Here is a 12089-nt window from a genome sequence, read left to right as displayed (position 1 = left end):
TTTAGATAAGTGATGGGCAACCTAACATACTTCAAGAGCCTCATATATGGCCCTACAACCTTCAAAAAGGCCACACTTTACATTAATTTTACGAATGAAGAATAGTACATAATTAGCACTCCCACTTCACTTACCCGAAAATGTCTCAACTTAAACCACACTTCATCACATGCCACTTAGACTCCCCATTGCCACAAAATACCTACACTTGCCCACATATCCCATATGTACTCCAAAACTCCCCCACATGGCACTCTGACCTCCTCATATGCTACCATAAGCCACAAGACCTCCTCATATGTCCACATTTGCCATTTAGACATGCCTTTATAACAAAGTAGAGAATAAGTCAGATTGGGGCACAGAGCTGGGAGCCACAACGTTGTGTCTCATTGGACTGTGGGCAGCCCACGTACTGCCTCTTGCCCACCTTTGCTTTAGTGGTTTATGATGATGTGTATTTTATCATTTTGGTGATGTGGTCTAGTTTCTATAATTGGGTAAAGCTGGCATAAGCAATATGGTGGTCACTTCTCGTGTAAGGAGCTTGGCCAGCATAATCAATATTTGGCAGATATTGGTATAATAAACATGTGGATTATTGATACTGCTCTCATTATCATGCATAATACAACTGCTAATTATATAATCATGTTTAGAAGCACTAAATGTATACACATGTTGGGTTTCTGCTGATCTTATCATTTGGGGGCACTGCTGGTATAATCATGTTGGGTGAAACACTACTTTGTAATCATGTGGGAAACCTTCCAGGTAATGTGACAAGTGGGAGACAGGTGGTATAACATAGTAAACACAAAAGTTTGTGCCCCGAAACTGTATAAAGTACAACATGATAAGAAAAGCTTACAGCCATTTTTAAAACTTTATATATATGCCATGAATAGTAAACATATTTTGGCTTCAATAAGTTTTTGTTTATCATAGAAAAAAGAAGAATCGGAGGGTGCTAGTCTTGCTGGTGACAATATAATACAGTTGAACTGCTGCTCCCTAGAAAGTGTTGCTAAGCTCCAAATAGTCAAAATTATACCACAAATTGAGGCTCTTGGCCTCAAGAAGGAAAGCCCTGTTCAACTGATTGAGATTAATTCTTATAATCAATTTATTAAAATAATTCACTTAAAAGAATTTTAACAAAACGAAAATCACAATAGACATGCAACTAATATTAAGCACCATAAATTAGTAACACATTATGTTAATTAATAGGCTACATTGAGCGCTTTCCTTCTTGAGGCCTAGAGCTTCATTTTGTGGTATACTCTTGTTTATCATGTATCAAATATAATGGTTTTTCTTTTCCTGTCTTATTTTCTTACAGCTGTTTCATACCCCAACTATAAGAAAACACCACCACCTGTTCCCCCTCGTACCACCTCCAAGCCACTAATCTCAGTGACAGCACAAAGCAGCACAGAGTCTACCCAGGATGCCTATCACGACAGCCGGACTCAAAGGATATCCCCATGGCCTCATGAAGGCCGGGGCCTTTACAACTCCACAGACAGCTTGGATAGCAACAAGGCCATGAATCTTGCCTTGGAATCAGCTGCAGCACAGCGCCATGCTTCTGAGAGTAAAGGCAGTTCTGTTCGGAGCACTAGTGATAAAGCTGTTCTTGTAACCAAGTCAGATGAGTTCCTTAAGAAGCGCCGTTCCTCAATAGGGATCCAGGTACAGTCCACTCATTTATGTTGCATAGTAATATGGCTTCATTGATATTTTACATCAGATTAAGAAAAAAAGTTTTTATTTCTGAGATTTCTAACCTATTTTGGTTGGGCCATAGATTAGAGTCCACTGGTTCACTTTATAATTATTACATATTTTCTTTTAAATGCTTGCCATTAGCTAACATCAGGGGCGTAGTAAGAGAGGAGGGGGCCCATGTGCCTTCCCCATCCAGGACCCCCTCCTCTCTCCCCAGCGGTTGGCAGCACACTGGCCCCAGCTGTAGACTCTGGGCACTAGTCTGTGCCAAGAGTCTACTGTGATTTCCCTACTGCGGATGCGCAAAATGCCAGGAGAATGGCCGCGGTGGCCATTTTCCAGGCAATTTATGCAGTGCTGCTACTGCTGACGTGGGACTTTGGAGAGTAAGGGGTCTATTTACTAAGCAGTGTTAGGAGACAGAGTGAAAAGTGATAAGAAAGTGATAAGGTGCCAGCCAATCAGCTTCCAACTGTCATCTCACAAGCTGTGTTTAAAAAATGTCAGTTGGGAGCTGATTGGCTAGCACCTTCACTTTCTTATCACTTTTCACTCTGTCTCATAACACTGCTTAGTAAATAGACCCCTTAGTTTTAAAAACTATGGGTGCAGGGTCTGCCGTGTGGGCCCCCCCGGACCCAGGGGCCTGTGTGCACCGCACACCCTGAACCTATTAAAGATACACCCCTGGCTACTATTTAATATGTATACCAAAAACAAGAAGATATATTTAGTCATTGTAATCTGACTTATTAATGGAGTATGGTGTATGACAGAGTGCCTGTCACTCAGAATACCATGAACAAAATATAATTTTGAACATATATATATATTATATAACAAATAGAGCAGGCCGGCACTCAATTAGAATAGAACCACAGCTTGCCTCAGTGCCTCCAGCCACAAGATACAATCAGTCCAAATCCAATAGTGGCACTCGTAGGGCTAATCATCCAGGGTACAGACGTTGTACTAACACCAAATCATCAACCTGTATACATGTGGGTCAGGTCAACGATTTCATTTTTATTACAAAAATTACGTCCTGAAGAAATTTTTGTTATAATAATGAAACGCTGACCTGACCCACATGTATACAGGTTGATGATTTTGTGTCAGTACATATATATATAAGGGATTCCATAACTTCAGATTGAAAAATTGGGAAATTCAAGCAACTGAAAGTTTGCTCAGGCCATTAAAGGCACTTTAGATTTACCTCTGGACTCAAGGTAGCAAACTATGTAGGAATATGTAACCACATATTTCATTACATTTGGGTGCTTCTGCAATATGGGAGAGTATATGGATATTTCCATTCTCCTGTATATACTGAGGCGATGAACATGGAATTGCATTGTACATGAATCTTCACAGGTGTGCATCGGACCACATTTACATCTGGATACGCCATGCTGAGATGCAAACGAGACAATGCAATATTTTTTTACTTGCAGGGAAAATACATGCAGAACACAAACACCACCGGAGCTCTCAGAGGGGGCAGATCCAGGTGGAGGGCTGTGTACATTGTTGCGATTTTCAGCATTGTATCATAATGGGGACAGGGGGACAATGCATGAATCATATCACTGTGCCCCCAGACCGCACTCTTCACTGGGGAAGTCGGTGGGTATTAGGAGGTTGGCCTACTCTCCTGAGAGACTGAGAAACTCCCAGAAATTCCTGAAATTCCCATAATTTTAAAGTATCCTTCCCAATGCTGAAATGTACTTACACTTTAAATTTGCCCCCCCCCTGTAGTGCAACATATTTTGTTAAGATGCAAAGTGAAAGTGTTGGTTTTGATTTATTGACCAAAGACTCATAAACCCATTTCTGTCTATTGTTGAAATATGGAGTGCGCTACTGTGCTGTCTCCATGGTGCTCTTTTAGGAAAGCATGAGACCTTTACCAAGATGGCCACCAGTATGGTCTGCTGCGCATGCATGGTGCAATTTTGTCACTGTGTAAGAGTTCCACAGTGTGACACGGACTTGTTCCACTTAGCTCCGGTGACAGCCTGCTGATGTCACAGAGCGAGAATTCTGCCAAAGCATACCTCTTGCATATGTATGCACCGCTACCCGCATATATCACTGGCTGTTGATTTGCATATTCTGCTAAAGCTTTGCTCCATCAAGATACCAAGTGTATGCATACCTCCCAACTGTCCCGCTTTGGGCAGGACAGTCCCGTTTTTATGGGAGTGCTCAGCATGTCCCCAGAGTGACGAAACGGGGGTGCGTATTGAGGCCACGTCCTTCCATGCTAGGCCACGCCCTTCCATGCTAAGCCACGCCCCTCAATGCTAGGTCCCGTCCCCTTTTCTGTCCCCCTTTTAGATTCTGTAATTTTGTGAGGTACAGTATGTGTATGTATCTGTAAGTACGACTGTACAGACACATCGCTACACAATAAACCAAAGTACTGTTTAAGTCTTGGGCTGCCTAATGTATCTGGAGTATACTATTTACTCAACATTAAATAGTACACACATATTAACAACTATATTACAGCTGACATTTTTATCATCACTTCTTTAAAAATAATTAGGTTTTTACAAAAATAAAAGCTGGGTAAGGCGCACTCTCTATATGGTGGGGCAGTGTGTAAAGTGCTTGGGTAAGAGTGATCTGTATGACAGAGAGACGTAGACGGTGGTGTTGGGTCAAGGTAATTTTATTGGTTTAAGGTAGGTAGGCACAATGCTACTAGAGGGTAATTGACCCAGGAGCAGTGGGGGGAAGAGCAGGATGGGTGCACGGGGGGAAGGTGGGTAGACCCTTTTAGGGGGCTCCTTTTCCGTGCAGTTCTGGACCAGCACGTTGTCCCTGCTGGACCTTTGGTCGACAGTCTTAACGCCCGGCACAGTGTAGGTGGAAGTCTGGTAAGGATAGATGATGTGGCGGCGTCCCGCAATTTGTACAACTTACCTACCGGTAGGTGCCTGTGTAGGCGTTGCGATTTGGGGGTGGTGGTCGGCAGTCTCTGATGGTATACAGCGGCAGGTTAGATGGCCGTTCTTGTTGTGCTGCAGCTACTGGTGCGGCTGTGCCCCGTGATGGTGGCACAGTTGGTCTTGTTTGCGCTGGCAGGGTGGGTCAGCGTGGTGGATGGAGCCTGGCTGGATGCGCAGGCTGCGGCAGGTCGGCGTCTCCGTGTTTGGGATGCGGGCCGGTACCTGCGTGTGTGCCACGTCGTGCAGCGGGACGGCCGGGTGAGGCTGTTCGGATGAGGGATGCCGTGTGTGTGCAGTGATCGCCGGCTCCGCGTGGTTCCTGCGGCTGTTGGCGCCCAATGTGGGGCGGGGGCGGGGAGGCTGAGAGCCGGGCGTGTCACGGTCACAAGGCGTGGAGACACACACCCACCATCACGTCCTGGAAACCTTCTTTCCTGCTGAAGAACCCCCCTGCTGTCCCAGCGACCGCTGACCACAAGGAGCTGCCAGCACCTCCGGCGAGCGGCACCCCCGCCTTGTGACCGTGACACGCCCGGCTCTCAGCCTCCCCGCCCTCGCCCCACATTGGGCGCCAACAGCCGCAGGAACCACGAGGAGCCGGCGATCACTGCACACACACGGCATCCCTCATCCGAACAGCCTCACCCGGCCGTCCCGCTGCACGACGTGGCACACACGCAGGTACCGGCCCGCATCCCAAACACGGAGACGCCGACCTGCCGCAGCCTGCGCATCCAGCCAGGCTCCATCCACCACGCTGACCCACCCTGCCAGCGCAAACAAGACCAACTGTGCCACCATCACGGGGCACAGCCGCACCAGTAGCTGCAGCACAACAAGAACGGCCATCTAACCTGCCGCTGTATACCATCAGAGACTGCCGACCACCACCCCCAAATCGCAATGCCTACACAGGCACCTACCGGTAGGTAAGTTGTACAAATTGCGGGACGCCGCCACATCATCTATCTTTACCAGACTTCCACCTACACTGTGCCGGGCGTTAAGACTGTCGACCAAAGGTCCAGCAGGGACAACGTGCTGGTCCAGAACTGCACAGAAAAAGAGCCCCCTAAAAGGGTCTACCCACCTTCCCCCCCGTGCACCCATCCTGCTCTTCCCCCCACTGCTCCTGGGTCAATTACCCTCTAGTAGCATTGTGCCTACCTACCTTAAACCAATAAAATTACCTTGACCCAACACCACCGTCTACGTCTCTCTGTCATACAGATCACTCTTACCCAAGCACTTTACACACTGCCCCACCATATAGAGAGCGCGCCTTACCCAGCTTTTACCAGTCTCTAAACTAGGTAGGAACAGGTACTCCTACCACAGGCGCAGCACTCTTACACCACCTACCCCCATACCTCCAGATACACGCACATCCCCTCCCCCCACCTCTCTTCCCCCCCCATTACTCTTTCCCTCTCCCTCCTGCCTCAATCCACCCCCACAGTCATATCAGTGAGCGCGGTTCACCACCCTTTATTCACGTCTTTTACAAAAATAAAGCAATAATGGTACAACCTTAAGACTAAGACATTGATATAGGTCTGGTGATAGTATAGGTCTCTGGGCCTGATTCAGAGCCGGACGCAATTAGCACTCGCTCGTCCAGAAAATAGGGGTGGCTATTCAAATGAACCGTTCGCTCTTTGCGGTCTGCTCACGCCTCTAGGTCTGAACGAGCGAACAAAACTTGCGGTCGTTTTTTGGATAAATACGCCCCCTGGCCGCTCGCATCCTACGTCATGTCCGCTATTTATTAGATTAATCGAGTACATCGACCAGCGTATGAACTGCTCGCTATTCTTGTGGTTGGTTTTTGCTACCACAATCTTGCGAGCAGTTCTGGCTATAAAATAACCCAGTGACGTGGTCAATGACGCTGCTATTTTAATAATGAACACCCATAAAATGTCCGTTTTGACCTTTAAGCACGCCTGCGTTCGGATCTCCACTCCCCGTTTTCAAGCACCTTCCCCTGTTACCACCCACATACGTCTCTTTCTGTCACTCAAATTATCAGGCATTCGCTATTTTGCGAGCACATGAATTTCGACCGCACTGACTGGTTCGCGCATGCGTATAATGATCCGTACGCATGCGCAGTTGGGCAAACATCGCTCAGAGCGAACGAGCGGCCGCTTACGAGCGGCTCTGAATCAGGCCCCCTGTACTCTGGTTGCTAATTTGTCAATTTCCTATTGAAATAGTTGGGAGCAATGAATCTTTGTTAATGGGAAGGAGTGCTAAAATGGGAAAAACAGAAGTAAAATCCTGAGCAGCAAGTAATTACTTTCTTTGCACATATAGTACTTGCATGAAGCATTAAGAGCTATTTACCACTTTGTCATCATCATGTGCATGCACATACCAAATTGCCATCTTACGCATGTGCCATCTAACTCCAGCAGTAACTGCATTAGTACATAGGACAACCCTTTGGTAATGAGCTTTAGCTGGCAAAATGGCTCATGGTTTTTTTTTTATAAATAAAACACATAATAATAAAATAGTTGCATCATTATTAGTTTTTAAATCATAATATACAGTATTATGTATAATTACAGTATAATGTATAAAAATAGTTCTGTAGGGCTGCATTTAGGTTCAGTATTTACAGTGAACCACTAAATCCAGTCAAAAATGAGTACTGGATTTATCTGTGGAGTGCAAGTCTATTAGCAAAGGCAAGTGACGGATTGGGTGACGGCTATAGTGTACTACAAGTTGTACACTTATATGCAATGTTAGTAGATTAGCCTTTCTACTGTAGGTTTATATTTATGCTACACATATTATTTTATTACAAGCATTTCCACTCAGGGGCACCTTCTCCATTGCCCAAAATATATTCACCCCACTTAGGGCTGGAAATATGTTCCACCACAGTAGCAGTCTTACAGTATCTTGACTCAAACTCAGTCCTCAAAGCCCCCACATCAGGTGGTTTTCCCCTCTATCTGGGGTATCAGGAGGGCTCCCTACCCCACATCGGGTGGCTTTCACCTCCATCAGGAGGACTCTGAGCCTCATGCTACTTGCAGTATACAGGTCACTATCTTATCTGTGACTAACGCATAGCTATATATACCCAAAAAAGGGTGTTTTGGGGGGATATCCTGCAAATTTACTTTAGTAAATAGGTCTGATAGAAACAAATTCACATATTCTATATTAGTGTTTTTGTGTGGATAGATAGATAGATAGATAGATAGATAGATAGATAGATAGATAGATAGATAGATAGATAGATAGATAGATAGATAGATAGATAGATAGATAGATAGATAGATAGAAATGCACCATATTTATTTTCCCCTTTTTATTAGGGGGGGACCTAAATTATAACTTGCCTCCGGGCGTCTGGGATGAATTTTACGCCATTGTTTCCACTGTAAGATTGTATTATAATAAGTCACTGCAGTGCTATTAATAACTAGATGTATTCCTATCCCCTTGCACGAATCCTCCAAGTCCAAACTAATAGTATGGTCCTTAATTGCCACCACTCTGCTATAATATCATATGTGATTTAAACATGTTCTAATTTTCCAGAAGAATAACAAATAAAGGCACTGTTCAGGGCTGCTTCAAGGAAGTAATCCAGCTAATGGATTGATGTTTCCAGTCAGCCTGCCAGAGCATCAATCCACTTATAGTTCTGCATTGCAATGAGCTCCTTCATAGAAGGCTATCTTGTAAGCAGTGTACTAAGTGGGAATTTTCATGATCTAAGCACAAAGCTTTGTAATTATGGGCCTGATTCAGAGGTCATCAATTACACATCAGTCGTCACATCGATCTTCTGAGCAACCCTTTGGTTGCTCAGAATGTCTGTCAGAACTAAGCCACTGGGGCCAGTGCAACTTTCCCAGACAGACGCAGTTGCTGGCTGCGAAATGCCCATGAAATGGGTGCGACATACCCACATTTGACTAGCCACCCACATTACTTCCCATAAACGCACACGGACTGTCAATCACTTAGTATCCAAATTCTCACTGTGACTGCCATTGGTATCCCAAGGAAGGCCGAAACTAATAAGAACTACTTACCTTGTTCCCAGCCATTCTGCTATAAGAGTTCAGAGCGACTACTTCTCTTTTCCAGGACAGCAGTGGATCTGACTTGTCTACCATTATAGAGATCTCCATTGCATGCTCCTCTGCTTCTTAGCTTATTGAAACGTCTCATGTCCACCTTATATCTCCTCCTTGTTTTACTGATTGAAATCTGCCTTCTGCCTGTCTCCTCATACCTCCTGCCTCATGTCTGTTTTTCCTGCCCCTTTCCTCACTATTGCCCTCTTGTCTCTTCCATGTTTATTTGGATAGTTGTCTACCAAAAAGGTTTTCAAGCCAAAAGGAAATTTGCTTCACCTTGTCCATCCCACTGTCTATCATTATTATTATTACAATATATAATCAATAATAATAAATTCAGGTGCAACTCATAATTTTAGTATGCACCTACATGTTATCTTATGAATTTCGATATGGTACTAAATGTACCTATATATATATATATACTGTAAAACCCTGACAGTTGACCAGAAAAGAGCACTATCTAAGAGATTTCTGTATATATATATATATATATATATATATAGTTTATTTATTAAAATGTAAATTACTCATGTCATCACACAAAAGGAATTAAGTAATATAAATGTACACAGTATAAAATAATCTCAGCCTGATAATACACCCACAATAGATAATTGAATACATTATTCAGGAATCACCCCTGCAGTAGGTGTCCCAGAACTAAACCAATGAATGTACCTGTGGGAAAAAGGTAAAATCTGTAATAGGGATATCAATATACTAGGAAAGAGTCAACTCTCAGAGGAATCCGTGTAGAGGCTAGGGGGTAAATTTACTAAAGTGAGAGTTTTACAAGTGGAGATGTTGCCCATAGCAACCAATCAGATTCTAGCTATTATCTTCTAGAAGGTGCTAGTTAAATGTTAAGTAGAATCTGATTAGTTGCTATGGGCAACATCTCCATTTCTAAAAACTCTCACTTTAGTAAATATGCCCCTAGGAGGGGATCGGTATGAATGACTGCCGGACCTATGGCCGGCGGTTCAAATCCCGACGCCGGAAGACCAGCACCAGTGAAAATCCTGATGGGTAAGTAAACTAACTATACCTAACCCTCCTCCCCCCTAACCTTAACCCTCCCTTGGGGGTGCCTAACCCTAACCTCCCCCCCTAGTGCCTAATCCTAACCCTCCCTTATAAGTGCCTAAACCTAACCCTCCCGGCCCCGCAGCCTAAACCTAACCCTCCCGGGGGGGGCCCTAACCCTAACCTCCCCCCCGGGGGTGCCTATCCCTAAACCCCCTTCCCCTAGCCTAACTATAACCCTCCCGGGGGGGTGCCTATCCCTAAGTCACCCCCGGGAGCCCCTAAACTAACCCTCCCCCAGCGGCTGTCCACGCCTGCCGCCCGGCTTACCTTCGTTCGGCATATGGATAATGATAGGCGTCGGGATTTTGACGCCTATCATTAGTCCCCTGTCGGGATTGCACAGTCGGGAAGCTGGCAGTCTGCATTTCGACCGTCAGCTTCATGACTGCATACCCCTAGGAGTAGTGCATTTGTCCCATGCACATAAATGATCTCCGTTTGGATTAATAAATGACTCTGGGGAAAGATGCTCTCACTGACAAAAATTAACCCTAGTGTATATGTATATGTATGTGTGTGTGTACATGTGATAGGAAATATAGGGCCTGATTCAGCAAGGATCTCAAGTGCTAAGATGCACGCAGTCAACCAATTGTTGTGCACTGCGTATGCATTGGGAATGAGATCGTAGTGTCACTTTTATAACCTAAGGTTCCACTCCCAAGCATTCAGTATCTGCAACAGGCATGTTATTAACTTATTACCAATAATAATGTACATTAATATTTCCGGGTACCCCAGAATACAGGTGCTTTTATCAGATATCCTACAAATATTTGTTGATAAATATGTCCCTTTGTCTGGCTATTGGCTAATTACTAATACATATTTGACCTATACTTTGTTATAAGTCGTCATGCTAGCCGCAGAGGCTCACATCCCTCCGACGGGTCCCGGTCGTTGCTAGGGACACTTTCTCCTGCTACTTCCACCTCTCTGCTTGGATGCTGTGGCTTTTTTAGTTAATACGTGGGCCTGGTTGGATGCCTACCCTGATAAAAGGCAGTGAGGACTTACTGAGCCTCCTCATTGCCGGTTTTAGCGTTTGTCCTGCAAATGAGCTGACCTGCCTGCTGTGTTCCTGAGCTATCTAGCCTGTTGATATCTTGTGTTTTCCTGGCTCCAGTAAATGCTGTACCTGTCATTGGGCCCTGTTGAACTCCTGCCATTTTCTGCTGTTCCCTGCCAACTCTGTGCTTTTTACTACCCTGCTTATTAGTGCACCTCCAGTTCTACTGCAGTCTCCTGCTTACACCTGCCTCAGATATTCTATATACTGTCACAACTCCAGCTCCATTCTCCATTGCCACCTTTTTACTTGCATAAACTTTTACAATCCTAAGTTAAGTACTGAGACATCCCAAGTACCGGTAAGAACCTAATTCTTTATGGAAAAACAACAACTGTTATAGGTGAAGACCTCTATAGTGTGGTTCTAAGTTCTTTATATAATATTCTCTTCTCTGCTCTTGCCTCAGTCCCTAATCTTGGGTGCCATGTGCACATATCAACAAGTGAGGAATCATGCTCCCCGCTGACAAGTTTATCCTCAAGGCATTTTTCACTGTATATTCATCTGGCACCCGAGGTGAAAGCCCCTTATAACTTATCTATGCAACAGTCTACAATATTCTGTTACAGAAAGTAAGGGCTCTATTTATTAACATTATTTTTACTAAAATAGAGTGAAAGAGGGTGTTTTCACACCCTTTTCACATTATTTTAGTTTCACCTGTAGTTATTACAGGGCAATTGAAGTAGAATTAGTAAAATTCTACTCCAACCCCTAGTATGACTTATTTTTAGGAAAGCAGATCGCATTTCCCATAATTGTAATGGGAAATGTGATCCGACCAGAGTTACTAAAAATAAATTGTAAAAAAATACCAGGGGAAGTCCTGTGATAATAACATCACCTGGAGGTGGTGTTATCCAGGGTCTCCCCCGGTTACCGGGCTCCCACTCTGCTCTAACAGGGAGAGCAGAGGCGGGAGCCGGTACCAGTAATCAGCTATGTGGTCTAAACAGACCGCAAGCTGATTGCTGTAAAAAAAAGAAAAAAAAATTTAAACATTTTTTTTTTACTTACCTGACTCCAGGGACCGGTGATCGGGCCTCCGGTGATGGCTCCTCTCCAGTCAGCTGGTCTCCCATAGTGCACTGCGGCCTGGTCATCAGGTGATCGGGT

The 12089-nt window shown here is 44.6% G+C and overlaps 1 protein-coding gene across 1 annotated transcript in view; it reads left to right on the top strand.

Moving 5' to 3' along the window:
• Window positions 1–12089, top strand: part of DLGAP2 (DLG associated protein 2) — a 415366-nt gene that overhangs the window by 338147 nt on the left and 65130 nt on the right. The window contains exon 6 of the mRNA XM_088479755.1: window positions 1346–1698. Coding sequence (XP_088335881.1) covers window positions 1346–1698 — 353 coding nt within the window. The remainder of the gene's footprint in view (window positions 1–1345; window positions 1699–12089) is intronic.

The sequence above is a fragment of the Taudactylus pleione genome, unplaced genomic scaffold (assembly GCF_031769625.1).
Source record: "Taudactylus pleione unplaced genomic scaffold, aTauple2 ptg000244l, whole genome shotgun sequence".
Lineage (NCBI taxonomy): Eukaryota > Metazoa > Chordata > Amphibia > Anura > Myobatrachidae > Taudactylus > Taudactylus pleione.
Note: the sequence above shows the minus strand (reverse complement) of the source record. Positions and strands in the feature narration are given on the sequence as shown.